General features: G+C 46.4%; 1 protein-coding gene across 1 annotated transcript in view; it reads left to right on the plus strand.

Annotated features, from left to right (window-relative positions):
* MAML3 (mastermind like transcriptional coactivator 3) overlaps nt 1-16,505 on the plus strand; it is a 396,601-nt gene that overhangs the window by 221,528 nt on the left and 158,568 nt on the right. The window contains exon 2 of the mRNA XM_044912880.1: nt 13,389-14,918. Coding sequence (XP_044768815.1) covers nt 13,389-14,918 — 1,530 coding nt within the window. The remainder of the gene's footprint in view (nt 1-13,388; nt 14,919-16,505) is intronic.

Genomic DNA, 16,505 nt, shown 5'->3' on the forward strand with positions numbered 1-16,505 from the left:
CTGAAGTTCGCATTACAAGTGACTCTTTTTATTCCAGTGTCTCCCAAAGCCTTCTGGCTAAAGTCCAGACTTCATAATATGGCAGACAAGCCCTTCCTGATCTGTTTGGCTCTTACTTCCCCAGCCTCTTCCCCTTGTACCCTGGCTCAAGCCAGACACAACTATTTGAGGTTTCACTTAGAAGCCACACCTTCTTTCTTCTCCGGCTTCTTACCACACGGTGAGTCCAAAGTCTCAGTTTCCATTTCAGTCCCTCTAGGACTGAAGGGTGCCCCCCCCTCCTTTGGGCTTCCATAACCCTGGTGCTCACTACAAACGACCTCGTCCTCCCCCCCCCTGCTTTTCTTTCCCTTCCACTCTGGAAGCTCTTGAATCTTGTTCACTAGTGGGTCCTAGTGCCTGACACACAGTAGGTGCTCCATCAGTTGAATCAAAGCATGAACAAATTTGTGCAAGATAGAATACTTATGGAGTGCCTAACCTACGAAAGACGCGGAGAGGACAGAGATAGATTTAAACCAGATTATTCGTTGTATTAGCTTGTTAGGGCTGCCATAATGAAGTAGTACATACACTGGGCGGCTGAGACACCAGGTCTGGAAGCTGGAAGTCCAAGATCAAGCTATTTGCAGGGTTGGTTTCCCTAAGGCCTCTCTCCTTGGCTTGTAGATGGCTGTCTTTTTCATGTGGCTTCACATGGTCTTCCCTCTGTGTGTATCTTTGTCCTAATTCCTTCTTCCTATAAGGACACAAGTCAGATTGGGTTAGGGACCACCCTAATGAGCTCATTTTAACTTAATTACCCCCGTTTTTACAAAGATGTATTTATTTATTTTAGAGAGGTGGGGCGAAGGGGAGGAGGGAGAGAATCCTCAAGCAGACTCCCTGCTGAGCATGGAACCTGATGCAGGGCTCCATCCCACGATCCCAAGATTGTGAGATCATGACCTGAGCCGAATCAAGAGGCAAACACTCAACCGACTGAGCCACCCAGGTGCCCCTAACTTAATTACCTCTTTAAAGACCCTATCTCCAGATACAGTCACATTCTGAAGTGTACTGGGGTTAGAGCTCCAACATATGAGTTTGGGGAGGGCACAATCCTGATTGTAACATTAGTCAGGAGCACTGGCTTCATGGATGTTTGCCACTTGGGGTATCCCTGGGGTGAATGTAGACTAATACATTGCTGACTCCTTTGGAGAGTTATTTGCCATAGAGGTTCAGTAATGTACATTTTCATCAAGAAAGGGGCATTTTGGAGTTGATTGTCATTTTCAGGGGTTGGAGTGGGTGATTAGAAATATTGGGAAATCCACATCCCCAAGAATAGAGTAAAATCCCAGGGGACCAAAGTAATAAAAACACCTGAAGATCTGATGGTGATTGCCAACATTGCCATCCTCACTGGAAGTCCCCATTCTGAAATGGCCGGTATTTGGTTAACCCCAGGAAATTTGGTGGTTACATGTCCAGTTCCTACCCAAGAGATGAAAACGTAGGGACTGAAGGTTTTTTCCTCTGATCTTTACCGTTCATTGACTTTCAGGACCGGGAGAACTCTATGGAACACGGTCAAATCTTGTCTTTGGGCTTCAGATTAGACCTAGAGGATTTACACTTCTACCCCTTAAAGGGCTAAGAAAAGGTCCACCCGGGCTCGGCCTTGGTCACTCCCTGTACATAATTGAAATTGCTGCCCACGGAAGTCAGAGTGAGGTTGTAGGGAAGAGGCTGGGTAAGTGACTCTGACTGTTGCTATAACAACAGTACCTTGGTCTAATTTCTTTTGACAAATGAATTTCGGCTGGTGGGATGAAGCCGAGCAGCTTCTCCGCACAGATAAAAACCCCACCGCCAGCCTCCCGAGCTCAGCTGTTCGTGGATCGAGTGCCCGGTCCTGCGCGGGCCACTGCCCGGTTGAACATTTTCAGAGCCGGGTAGATCACACCTGTTTACCTGAATGCGAGAGTGTGCCCGCGTGCATGTGGACATCTTCACCCACGGGTGATTCATCCTGGAAAGAAGAATTCTCTCGTTCTGCCTTGTCTCCTGTTCCTGAACGAAAGTTACTCTAAACACATGTAAATAATGGTAATCTTGCTGGTGAATGAGGGCAGGTCCCCTAGCTTCCAGCTTTGGAGTAAAAGCCTGCTGTGGAATGGAGGTCTGGGAGTCAGACACTGTCTAGAAATAAGAATAACGTCCTTTCGCTCACGGGCTGCAATGGGGAGAGTGTGTGGGTGGGAGAAGTTGAGAATTCTCTTCCAGGAAGTGGCTCTTCGCTGTGCTTCATGCAAACTACACCTCACCAGAAAGAGCCATGTCTGACCTCTGAGGGAAGCAAGAGGCTTTTTATGGACTAGATCTTATTTCAAACTTTGGTTTTCCACAGGGAGATAAACACGTGCTGGGATTGTGTTTGAAAGCAGTGTTGGGTCTGGATGCTGCGGGCTATTTGTGTCCCCCAAGCTGGGTGCAGGACTTAAGCGCCACTGAGTAAACTGGTCTCCTGGAAGGGACTAAAGACTAAAAGGAGAATTTCTCGTTGAAAAGAAGGGACATTTTGAGTAAACAGTGCAATAAAAATATTCTTGACTTTTACCCAAGGGAGAGAAAAGTACTGAGCCTCCCTGAAGGATTTCTCCTTCCCGCCTTCCTCCTCCCAGAGAATAAACAAATCAGAATCTCCTGTGCTTCGTCCTAACATGCCCGTTCTTGGGTCTGTGTTGTTGGTGTAAGTCTCCAGCTGTGAATGATGCAGATAAGATCTGATCTTCTCATTTGCCCTCTTCCTCCCTATGGTTCTTTTCTTCTTCCTCACCAACCTCCTTCACAGTCATTTCTTTACAGCTCTAAATAAAATCCCATTAGGAATTTCAGATTGTAATACGAGGTCACACGTATAGGCGTGTTTGAATACATAACGTATGCATGACTTCTAGTGAGAGATGGCAGAGACGTTCCTAAGAAAATTGTTTCTTGTCCTTAAAAATAAACGTAATGTAATACGTGTGCGTGCTTTTATGTGTATGAGAAGACAGAGCCGTTTGGGGCTCAGATTGTGGAATTCGGATGGCAACCACAGATCTCAGAGGAGCTTTTCTGACAGAGCGCTACCAAGGAAAGGAAGCTGCTACTGGGATGCGCATGTTTGCTCCCTCCCGAAGTTTTCAGGGCTACAGCTCTCATCACTTCTCAAACACATGCTAAATTTGCAGAGGAACATCTTCCTTTGAAGAGGAGCACAACGCTTTTCTGTGAATCAGGCAGATCTGACTGGGAGACATGAACACATCCTCCTCAGACTGTCACGACACGGGTGTCTAAAACCCTCTCCCAGAATTTCTCAGCAAGGTTTGCTCATGTTTAATCAGGACAGGAGTCATCGGATGCAGAATAGCAGAGTAGGTGAGAACAAGTGCAGCTGAGAAGAGGCTCTGCTGTGTGCCCTGGGACAAATTACTATCCTCTCTGAGCCCGTTCCTCATCCATCAGAGAGTTGTTTTGAGGATTAATCTAGGTAATATATGTAAAGCACTTAGCTTAATGCCTGGTACAGGGTAAGCTCTCAGCCAGTTAGAATATTAAATGACTTCAAGGGTATCTTGAACATTTAGTAAGCAGTGAATCAAATTCTCTGGTAAAAACTTAGAAGTTTAGAGCTTCAGGGCGTCTGGGTGGCTCAGTCAGTTAAGCATCTGCCTTTGGCTCAGGTCATGATCCTGGAGTCCCAGGATCAGGCCCCACGTCAGGCTCCCTGCTCAGCGGGCAGCCTGCTTCCCCTCTCCCTTTACCTCCCCCCACCCCCCGCCCCCGCTCCACCCACTCATGCTATCGCTCTCTCAAATAAATAAATAAAATCTTAAAAAAAAGTTTAGAGCTTTCTACTGAAAACTATGTGAGGAGATTCGAAAATCATATAACCTTGGCATTTGCAGAAATAACAGTCTGTTTTTAATGAGTAGTTAATAATTGTTGAAGCACCAATTTGAACTACATGTATGAAGCTTGTGAAAAACATTGTAACTTCAGATATAAAACGTACACAGGATTCGTGTGACTTGTGATGAAAATATAATTTGCCCATTCAGTTGAGAGAAAGCCAAGAGCCTGTATGAACATTTCTGTATTTGGAAGTATGGAGATTGGAGAGGTTGGGACTTAGCGTTTCTAAATGCCAGGGGCCTGTCTGCCACTGCTACTGATGTTTTATGATCCACTCTCAATATGTTGCTGTATGTTCGGTTGGTGCTTATTACACGTTTAAGAATAACTAAAGGATAGGGGCGCCTGGGTGGCTCAGTCGGTTAAGCGTCTGCCTTCGGCTCAGGTCATGATCCCAGGGTTCTGGGATCGAGCCCCGCATCGGGCTCCCTGCTCGGCAGGAAGCCTGCTTCTCCCTCTCCCACTACCTCTCCCCATTCGTGCTCTCTCTCTCTCTCACTCTCTCTCAAATACATAAAAGCTTTAAAAAGAGAATAACTGAAGGATAAAAGCATACATAAAAATCCAACCACACACACATTTTAAATGCTTTTAAAAAGTACCTTACTCTGGGACCTCAACGGCTGGAATTGGGTGAGCATCCATGTTTCAAACACTGAAGAGAGGTACGATCACTCTTGTGTACACCTAAGACTACTTGGAAATAGAGTTTTAAATCTGACTCATAGGAGAAAGGAAAAAGATCATGGTCATTTCTAAAAATAACCTCAAAGTCCCCCAGAATGTTCTGAATGGCCCTGTTCCCTTGAACTGGGGTGCTGAGCAGGGCCCCGGCATTCCCTGGGCTTTCTGTGGCTGAGGTTACAGATACCCACTAGGATGCCCCTTTTAAGATGATCCTTTTCCTCCTGGGCATTTCAGAATGGTGATTTCTAACTGCCCATGGCTGACATTCCCTCCAGAGACCCAACATTTCCCACTGATCGGGTCCAGAGAAGCTGCACCCTGGGATGGTCACAAGGAGAGGTTTTTAACTCTTGGCTTTCAGGAAAATAGCATGTGTGTGTGTGTGTGTGTGTGTGTGTGTATTTTTCATATGACTTTTATTATGTTGTAAAGTTGTTTTCTTTCTAAAATAATGTTAGGAGTATGTAAGGCTGACGAGGAAGACTTCAGGAGTTGTGATAAGATTTCTCTTTTTCTTTTGTGTTGCTCTGCCCTTCACATAGATCTTAAAAAAAAAACTACTCAACTTTTGTCAATACATGTCTGACATGTGTTTACTTTCGGGTCTGGTCTTAGTTCTTAGGACCGAGTCCACCCCTCAGCGCCCGGCACATGGGTACACAGCATGCCCTCCGTTCATCTGAATGAAAGTGAAGGGAAGTATAAATGTGGAGGGAGAAAATGGTCTAGGATATTACTTTGCTCAGAGAAACCTAAAATGTAAAAAAATAAACATTTTCATGAAAAGTCTTATAGAAATCCAGCCGGTTTCTACAGAATCCAGGGTCCTCTGAGGTTTGAACTAAAACAATCTAGAGTGTTGTTTCTTAGTCCTGTTTGTGAGCTGTCCCAGAGTATCACTAGTTAACTCAGGAACATTTTATATGGACATTGGGTTTGTGTGTGTATGAATATTTAAAAAAAAAAATCACACCAACAACTTCAGAATGTCAGAACGCCAACAGAATTCTTATTCTAGATCAGAATTCCTAAAAACTAGGGATCCTGGACCAATTACCTCAAAGGAATCAAGGTTTTTATTAAATATCTTTAGATACCCGTGCCTCCAACCAGTGTCCCGCTCTGGGTCCCACCTTGAGCTACTAAATCAGAAAGTGTGGTAGTGGGACTAAGAAATCTGCATTTTTAACAGTTCTCCAGGTCCCTTTTAGAGTTGGATAGTGAATGGTCTAGAAAATTGAACCTCTAAATAAACCTCAAAGGATCCTTTCTAAGGGTGCTTAAATCTGGAAGACAGTTCTGGAAGTGTTTTTGCACACTGTTCATACTCTAATAATTAAAATATCTAACACATGAGTATTCTGGGTCACTCTTCAAATTTATCCATGTGTTCATAAGCTTATTATCTGCTGGTAGAATGGGAAGAGAATAACCATATGAAAATTGATACAGTGAATCATCTTCTGGTTTGATTGGAGCAGATCAAAATGACCAAAATGTTCTCTTTGAGCCTCTAAATTGGTTATAGCATCTGCAAACTGAAATTCCAATTCATCTTCAAGTCCTGGGAAATGGTTGTATCTCTAATATGGTGAAGAAAGCTCACTCACGCAGCTGGTTGGTGAGTGAAAACCACTTAAAGCCTTTGTATGGAAATTCAAAATTCAGCTGTGAAAATATCCAGAATTCTGAGTTGACACACTTGTCAAAACATCTGACCTTGGTAATGCCACATGAAGTCTCTGGGTTTCAGTTTCAGTTTTCCTTTGCACAGTTGTCTTCCTGTCTCTCTGGTTGTTCTCCGCATAGATTCCCTGAATCCTTAAGAGTCCTCAAAAATATTGAGGAGGGGACAGTTCACAAGCCATTTCCAGCATCTTAAAAGAACCGAAATAAATTGGACATTTACTCAATTGTCATGAAAATGCTAGGCAAGCCAACATTTTCAAGCACGTACTTTCGGGGATAATTCCATAAATTCAGTGTGGTCATTTGAGAGATCGCCTTAGTGGTCATTCATAAGTACAGTCCCACGAAGAAACAGGAAAGCAGTTATAGGATGATATGTATGAGAATGCCATGGGAGCATGTGGATGGCCTCCAGGATCGGGCCTGGGGGGAGGGGCTGTCAAGAGTGACTGTAGAGTAGGTAATGTCTAAACTGAATTGGGAAGGACAAATAGATTTGGTCAGGTGAAGAAGTTGGATAGGAGGATATATGCAAAGGCCCAGAGTGACAGAGAATAAACACCGTATGTCCTGAGAACTACAAATAATTACGTGTAGCCAAAGGGTTAGAGTTGATTGGTGTTGGGAGGGGGTGTGGACAGGTGGAAGGGAAGAAGGTGAGAGGTGATAGCTAAGACAGGAGAGGGGTAAGTAAGCAGAGATGAGGATCGACTTGCGGAGGGCCTCTGTGCTGGATTTAGGTGATGCTGAAGACAGAAAAGCTGCAGGTGGGCAATGGGCATGACCAGGTTCACACTTTATAAAGAAAAATACAGGCACAGTGCAGAGAACCGGTTTGGAGGGGAACGAGCAAGACTGGGGAAGAGAGAGTCGTTCGGGAGCTGCTGCAGAAATCACAAGAGAAGTGTTGATGATCTGAACGAATGCAGTGGCATTGGGGGTGGAAGATGAAAATAAAATTCGTAGATGATAAGAACAGATAGTTCTTGAGGTTTAATTGGGTGTGGGTGGTTGGAGAGGATGGGATCGGGGATGATTCCTGAAAACAGTGTGAGAGAGCGTTCTGGTGATCTGCATCGGAGTCCAGTGCCAGTGATGAAGGCACAACCAGGCTTTGCCATCCACGGGGGAGGGTGTGGTGTGGGCTCTGAAGTCAGGCCTGAGTCTGAATTTGAACCTGGGTCCCCCTTTCCCCCCCCCCCGCCCCCCGCCCCAGCTCTGTCATTTTGTAATCTTGCTTCATCTTACTATGCCTGAAGTTCCTTCTCCATAAGATAGTTATAATAAACCCTATTTTTTTTACAAGCATTAGGCGTAGGAGACAAGGAATCTGATGGCTTACCCCGATGGCTTTCATCTTAAAGGCTTCATTATTAATAGCAGTATCATCTTCTTTATTACCAGGCTCCATGACCCTGCCAAATTTCATGCAAAATTAGGGCCAAGGCAATATGAGGTTTTTGTTTTATTTTGTTTTTTGACTTACTAGCACTGCTAAAAGCCGAAAGGCAGAAAGAATCTCTTTTTCGAGGGTATGCTGGCCCAGGGGACCCCTAAGAAGCGCCTCTGTGTGAGCAGAGGCCTGGTAATCTTAGCTATGTTCCTCATCCCTGTTATGGGTGTCATCTACCCCGCCCCATTCCACCTTCTCCAAAGCACTGACCTTTTCCCCATAGAGCCGTAAGACCAGCACATGACCTGCCCCAAAGATTTTATATGAGGATAAAATATGATCCTGTGTGAAAGTACTTTATAACCCCAAAGGCAAAGCTATTCTTACTACTGGTGTGAGTGTCCTATCACGCCTCCCAAACCATTCTGTCTCTCTCAGCCTCTCAGTTTCTTTCTGTGTCTCTCAGTTCCTCTCTTCCCCTACCCCCATGCCCCCTTTCTGTCTGTCTGTCTGTCTCTCACACATACATCCACGCACATCATGGTTTCATGGGAGACAAACGCTATCAGGCCACACTGGAGGTGAGAGACTCGTGCTGAAGCCATTCTGGAGGGCGACTTGTCTCCTCCGGAGTAACTGACACGTGCTAGCGGCCCATATTGTCACAGGCATGGGATGAACAGCATACTTCAGCTCCTGGCACCACAGCCTCTCTTAATGGGTGAAAACATTTATATGTAATAATAGTAAGAGAGGAACAAGGAAGCTGATGCTCAGTAAAGAGTTTCTGTGATTCTTCTGCAAGGGCACAAATCATACTAAGAGGCTTCCAGCTTTGTACGGCAGAAAGGCCAGGGACTTCCCTGAGACGAAGCCATTTGGGATGAGACTCTTACCCGAGTCCTTGGGAGGCAGGGGCTCACAAGGACACGCCTCTATTCAGTCAGCCATCCTCCTGCTCACTGAGCAGAGTGCTTGCGAGTTCCTCAGCCTTCTCAAGCTCACAGGTTCTATCTCTTCCTGCCTGTTCTCCTTCTGTCTTGTGAGAGGGACATGAGAGAATTAGACGCACAAACCACCTTTCCGTAGAGCAAACAATAATGAGATAGACAGTAGAGATTCTAAGATTGCTCTAACTAGTTGGGGCACAACAAAACATAAAACCACAACATAGCATATTCAGTGATGCCTTTCTTATTTGCTTATTTCCCAAATGTTGTATATCAATAAAGGGACCAGCAGTGGAGAACTTGAGGCCCTCAAGGAAAAGGAAATACTCAGCAGCTCCATTCCGGTCACATGCTGAAAATGCATTCAATTTGAACCTCAGCAATCTCGTGCCGCCCTACAATCTAGGACATGAATGCATTAGCGTTTGGACTTCGGCTTGAATGGCCAACTTGATTTTTGTTGTTCATATTAAAAAAAGCTACGCCAGATGCTTGGAAAACATGAGGATTTGCCAGCTAGGGAACAGAAATATTATCATTCTACCTATTTGTAGTTTGAAGATCCAGAAAGTAATCGATCTCACTTGCAGTTGTGACTATACTGGTATCACTGAATATTTTATCCATTTGACAGAGACACAGCGAGAGAGGGAACACAGCAGGGGGAGTGGGAGAGGGAGAAGCAGACTCCCCGCGGAGCAGGGAGCCCGATGCGGGGCTCGATCCCAGGACGCCGGGATCATGACCCGAGCCGAAGGCAGATGCTCAACGACTGAGCCACCCAGGCGCCCCTCACTGAATTTTAAAGATAATAATAGCTAAGGCTTAGTGTGGGTACTTACAGGTTACCAGGCATGAAGCTAAGTGTTTTCTGTTACTGCATTTAAGTTTGTTCTCACAGTAACTCTATGAGCTAGATATTATTAACCCATTTTGCAGATAAGGAAAGCAAAACTTAGGAGAAGTTAAAGAAGTTTTCCAGGATCCATTCATTCAACAGATAATGATCGACCATCAACTCTGAGCTACTGGGGACCCATTAGTGAACAAAAGAGAAAAATCCCTTCCCTCATGTAACTCACTTTCTAATGGAGGGGATCATAACTAATGTATTAAGTACCAGACGACATTTATATGTATTAACTCTTAGGTGGCGGGGGTGGGGGAGGTGGTAGTCTCAGGTTTGACCCCAGGCATTCTAACTACAGAGCCAGGGCTCCTGTTTCTGTATTACTGCCCAGTGCTGCCTCACCCAGGTAGGCCCCCTCAGCTGGGAAGAGGTAAAACTTGGGGTTCCCAGCCAGACCTGTCCTTCAGCATGGTCTCAGACACCACTGTTTTACAGAGGAACAAACAGACCATTTGTCTTTATTTCCCCATCCCGCCCCATCTATTTCATGGCCAACAACAGAATCATGGACCTGAACTTTCTAAAATAAAGTCAGGTTCATTTTTAAGACATTTTTTTTTAACAGTGGTGCCAAGGGCCCCAAGTCTTCTCTTCTTTAGGCCCTGAAGCTGTGATATTTGAACTTGCTGCTGAGCGTTGGAGCTACATTCAGGTATCTGCCATACCTGTGTTCAGAACCATGGCTTCCTGGTACCATAATTTTCTAGCAGTTTCTGCCTCATAGGATGGATTGAACCAGTATCTTTTTTGAAGTCAAATTCCAGTGTGTCCCAGTTAGGCCCTTGTTTTCAGCAATTCTGGGGCTTCTACTAAGTGACTGCAGACAGTGTTTGGTGTTGTGATTAAAAATATCAGATTTAGGAACAAGGGTTAGACTGGATTTTTACTCAAGGACCTTTTCTGTTTACTTTTGAAATGGAATCCTCTACTTATGAGAGCACAGCAATCAAGTGGTACTGCTTAGAGTCCCCCACACCATCTGCAGATTGGTTTTATTATACATGGGGCTCCTCTAGAGCCCTGGCAGTTCCACGTGTGAGTGCTGAAGAACAGGGTCAGAGGGAACTCTGTTCCTCTCTCCCCTTGCTTCCATGATGCACTGCACCTTTGCAGGAATAAGAGAGTGCCCAAGTGGAGGACCGCTCTCCCTCCTCCCTGCTCCCCAAGTCATCCTGCCTTCTGCCTTCCACTCTGTGAAGTTACTGAATCTCTCTTCTAACCTGACTTAGTCTTCCTTTGGTCATTCAGCAGCCACTTCCTCAGTACTTACCCTATGCCAAGCTCTTTGATCAGAGCCCCCCACACTGGCCCCTTTCTGGCAGAAAGGAAGGGGGCAGACGGATGAATTAGGTTTATAGTTAATAAATCCACAGAGTTAACAAGAGTTTTCTTAACTGGACTTCTCAGATAAGTCCATTTTAGTGGACACAACACTCTACATTCTCCAGGGTAAGAATTCCCATTACCAGGAACCTCAGCTCCTGGGTCATACTCAAGTTCCAGTGGCAAAAATTCCCACAGAACAGGAAAGCAAAGGCCCCGCAACCGTCAGGGCTGGACTCCTGCTGCACAAGGTCCCCACCGGGGAGGTCTGGGTCCTGCAGCTTTTTGAGCAAAAAACTCTCTTGTAGGGGCCATCTGCCCAAAAGTCTGGGGCTATTGATGGACGGTGCTGTGCCTGAGCTGAAGGAGCATCACACGGCTTCATCCCTCGCAGATCGTGTGCACTAGGGCCCTCTATTTGATTGCACGCTAAATTGTTAGCAATCTATGCAGACATGATCTTTCCTATAAATAAGCCAATCCATGGCACACACCAAAAAAGTCAGGCATTTCTCATGGTCAAATGAGGCTGCCTCCTGCTCTGATTAAAACTCACCTCTTTCAGCTCCTGTGAATTAGACAGCAGAATTAATCATTCAGTTTGCCATTATTTATCAACTACTGCTATGAACCTGAACACTAGGTGTGGCCCCACAGATACACAGTAAGCAAATCAGTCAGAGTACCTACATTCTTGGAGCTCACTAAACAGACACTGAAGCAATCGCCCCAAAGTATGGTAGGAGCTCTAACTGGGGAAGTAGAGGTTGCTTGGAAAAACTTATTCCAGGATATCCAACCCAATGTAGGTGGATCAAAGAAGGTACCTAATGTAGTTGGGGGTGGGGAAGGGATGTAAGAAGATTTCCTAGAGGAAGTGAAATCTAAGATACAATCTGAAGGATGAGTAGCTGTTGACCTAGGGGAGGGGGGCGGGAGAAGTTTGTTCCAAGAAAAGAAAACAACATGTTTTCTACCCTGGAGGTAGAAGGAAGCTTGGCACATCTAAGAAACTGAAAGACTTTCAAGGGAGTTGATAGAAAATGTTTGGCAGAGGACAGGGAGGTGATGTTAAACAGAGAAGCAAGAAGATGAACCCGGAATGATGAGCAGAAACCAGGTGAAGTAGGCTCAGATTGGATTTCAATCTAAAGGCAATGGAAGCCATTGCAGAGTTATAAACAGGAAAGGCAAAGTATTTCTTGAAAGAGGTGGCAGCATAGAGAATAGATTGTTGGAGAGCAAAGCAATAGATAAAAGAAAAGATGAAAGAGTAATGGAGGGTGAATGGAGGCAAGGCAAAGAGACTAGTTAGAAGACTATTGCAACAATTTAGCCAGAGAAAATGGTATCCTGGCCTAGGATAGTAGCAGTGAGTTTGGAGATGAGTGGACATATTAGAGGGATATTTTAGATGTGGAATCCATAGGACTTGGTGGTTGGTGATGTGAGGCGTTTTGAGAAGAATGCTCAGGTTTCCAGTTTGGGTAAGTGAGTAGATATTGAGTAGGGAACTGGGTAGATACTGGGATGGAGAGCATGGTTGAGGATCATGTTTGATAATCAGCTCACTGCTGAGACGTGTTGAGTTTTAGATGCCTATGAAACATCCAGGAAGAGGGGTCTGAAGTTAATAGAACTCCGCAGAGAAGACTGGACTGGGTACCTCGTTAACAGGATCATCAGCCTAGAGAAGATGGTTGAAGCTGTTGAAATGGATGCAATCATGTAGTTAAGCATGTAGAGTGGGCAGGAACAAAAGCTTATGAGCAAACAATGAGGAATTCCAACATTTAGGAGAAAGAACGAAGAATACATATGACACTGAGAAAGAGCAGACGGAGAGAAAGAAAGAAATCCAGGAAAATGTGATAGCATGGAAAGCAATGGAAGCATGCTTTTAGAGCAGAGCGGGCTGCTGCATCACAAGGTGCTGGGTGGCCAAGTAAATAAGAACTGGAAGGAAGTTGTGGGTCACGTCAACCATTAATCTTCATTTCTGTGCTATTCAGTAAACGTTAAATTCCATATTCTTAGAGGATTTTTAGTGTTTTTCAAAATACTGTTGATTTAATTCCTTGACGTCTTCAGTTAAGATGTGAGAAGAAGTTAAGATAGGTATTAACATCTTGCGAAAGTATAACACATTTGGGGCCAAGTCTCACATTATGTGTTGCTTTGGAAAATAATGATGGATGATTCTCTGCTGTAAGAGAAGCACTGCCTTTAACTGTCTCTTTTTCTTTTGTTCCCCACCCTCCAATCTTTATTTTGTTTTCTATCTCTTAGCCTCATGAGCTGTTCTTTTAGATAAAACCTTTTCCCACAGGATTTGAAGCCTGGCCACTCTTGAAATTAGATGTGGAACTTCTTTCCCGTGTGTGATAAAGCATTTAAAAGTTAGTTCACAGCAGTCGTACATCACCTTGCTCAAAGACTGAACGATGACTTGGAGATTTACTCACCCTCTTTCCTGTTTCTTTCCCAGCTCCAAGAGACTGTGAAGAGGAAGTTGGAAGGAGCTCGATCACCACTTAATGGAGACCAGCAGAATGGTGCTTGCGATGGGAGTTTTTCTCCAACGAGCAAGAGAATACGAAAGGACATTCCTACAGGAATGGAAACCCTCAATATGCCACTGCCTTCAGCTTCTCCTCTTCACCAACTTGATCTGAAGCCTTCTTTGCCCTTGCAGAATAGTGGGACTCACACTCCTGGGCTTCTAGAAGATCTAAGTAAGAATGGTAGGCTTCCAGAGATCAAACTTCCTGTCAACGGTTGCAGTGACCTGGAGGACAGCTTCACCATCCTGCAGAGCAAGGACCTCAAACAAGAGCCTCTAGATGACCCTACTTGCTTAGACACATCCGAAACGTCTCTTTCAAATCAGAACAAGCTGTTCTCAGACATTAACCTGAATGATCAGGAGTGGCAAGAATTAATCGATGAGCTGGCCAACACGGTTCCTGAGGATGACATACAGGACCTGTTCAACGAAGACTTTGAGGAGAAGAAGGAGCCCGAATTCTCGCAGCCGGCGACGGAGACCCCTCTCTCCCAGGAGAGTGCGAGTGTGAAGAGCGACCCCTCCCACTCGCCTTTTGCACACGTCTCCATGGGATCTCCCCAGGCGAGGCCCTCCTCCTCTGGCCCTCCCTTTTCTACGGGCCCCACGGCCGCGAGTTTGCCTTCGGTGGCCAGCACTCCCGCAGCTCCAAACCCCGCCAGCTCACCAGCAAACTGTGCTGTCCAGTCCCCTCAGACTCCCAGCCAAGCGCACGCTCCAGGCCAAGCCCCACCCCGGCCTGGAAACGGTTATCTCCTTAATCCGGCAGCAGGGCCCGTGGCCGGGGCCGCGGCGGGCCCCGTGGCCGTGGCCAGCTCCGACATGTCGCCAGCGGAGCAGCTCAAGCAGATGGCCGCGCAGCAGCAGCAGAGGGCCAAACTCATGCAACAGAAGCAGCAACAGCACCACTCCAACCAGACCTCCAGCTGGTCGCCCTTGGGGCCCCCGTCCAGCCCCTACGGAGCAGCCTTCGCTGCGGAAAAACCAAATAGCCCAATGATGTACCCCCAAGCCTTTAACAACCAAAACCCCGTAGTGCCTCCCATGGCAAACAACCTGCAGAAGACGACAATGAATAACTACCTCCCTCAGAACCACATGAATATGATCAATCAGCAGCCAAATAACTTGGGTACCAACTCCTTAAACAAACAGCACAATATTCTCACCTACGGCAACACTAAGCCTCTGACCCATTTCAACGCGGACTTGAGTCAGAGGATGACCCCCCCGATGGCCAACCCCAACAAAAACCCGGTGATGCCCTACATCCAGCAGCAGCCGCCGCCGCCGCCGCCGCCACAGCAGCCGCCGCCGCCGCCGCCGCCGCCGCCGCAGCTCCAGGCCCCCAGGGCGCATCTGAGTGAGGAGCAGAAGCGCATGCTTCTCATGAAGCAGAAAGGAGTGATGACGCAGCCCATGGCTTACGCCGCGCTTCCATCCCACGGGCAGGTGAGTGTGAGCGCGAGCCGTTCGCGCCGCGCTGCTGGTGCGTTTCAGACCCGCGGCGCGCCCTGCTCTCCGCGTGCCGGGGGCGGCGGGCTTTCGGTCCCTGCGTGCCCGTTCCTTCCCGTACTGCCTCTTGGCGTTGCCAGGCGTAGGTTTTGGTTTGTGCTTCGTTTTGTTCTGTTTTCCCCCTTTCTTCCAAGAGATGGAAAAGGTTGGGACGGTAGACTTTCCTGTGTTTGAATGTCTAGGAATCAAACTTCTTTTATTCCTGCCAGCAGATAAGGAACCAGAAATTACGGTCAAGTTCGCACTCCGAGAGAGGCAGGCCATAGAGGTCACAGGGCAAAACATGCTGCTCCTTCCTGGCTTCTCTCCCAGGTCACAGAGTCCTAGACTCGGGGTGGTAGCGAGGCCAGAGCGTTTCAGGGATCTCCGCAACGGTTTCATAAGGCCCTGAACATCTCCGCCTATCTTACTGAACTGTGAATAATGGAAACGTGGATTCTTGATGGTTGAATGTGGGAGAGTTGTCCGTAGTTTCCGAGTGGAGGATGGATTTCTGAAGGGCCATTCCCCATTTAAACACTGGCTGCTGAACTAGCACTATTAGATGCTGTTTCAACGCCGCGTGACTTGGGAGTGCAATAAAACCTTCCCGATGCGTTCAGCTCTCATCCAGGAAAAGTTGATGGGGGATATATCTTAGTGCTGGATCACAATAAATTCTCTTTCCCAGTGTCTTTCTTCAGGACATCCTGGTTTAGGGGTGTAGGGCTCTCAGTGACCTGTGGTAAAAATGAGTGGCAACCAGTTGGGGAGTGAATCCTCATTGACAAGCATTCACTCCCCTCATCCTGACCAGGAGCAGCTTCTCTACATTGAAGGAGTGGGGAAATGCACTGTTCTACTGCCTTTCCTCCAACATGGGTGAACTCGCTGGAGCCACCCTTCCACTACCAGTTGCTATGTTGTGCCTCAGTCCTCTCAGGATTCTGACATTTGCATCGTAGTTGGGGGTTTTGCAGCAAATTCTTTGCTTTAAGGGCTCTCACGTGCAAACAGGTTCTAACTAGTACTTGGATATGTGTCCACAGTTGGATGCATTAGAAGCTCTGGGAAGTACTACAGGCAGATCTTGCATCACTAGGGGCTGTTTGCATCTCCCCGGATGGACGCCCCACCCCACACCCACCCTCCTGCAGCTTGATGGAGGCTTGATGGAGGTGGTGCTGGCCTGCAGAGACAGGCCTGAGCTCTATGGCTTGATTCTTGTCCTTCACAGCCTTCCAAGCCCAAAACCTCACAGTGGTTTCTTGTCTGCACATGCCGGCCAGCTCCAAAGAAATTCTGTCTGGAGAAATAAAAATATAGCTTGGTTTACACCAGCTGTAATCAGTAGCTGGTAGAAAAACATCATTGAAATGTGAGCTTTTATGTTTTTATCTTGGTTTCATTAAGAAAAAAAAGCACCATTGGAAAATGCAACATTTTATACACTTCAGTATTAAGTTCTGAAGGAGGCCAAAATAGAGGCAACACACAGGGTTGTTTGTTGTAGCCCAGACACGTCAGAGGTTTATGAGATCACAA

This window comes from Neomonachus schauinslandi, chromosome 2 (assembly GCF_002201575.2).
Source record: "Neomonachus schauinslandi chromosome 2, ASM220157v2, whole genome shotgun sequence".
In the NCBI taxonomy this organism is placed as follows: Eukaryota; Metazoa; Chordata; class Mammalia; order Carnivora; family Phocidae; genus Neomonachus; species Neomonachus schauinslandi.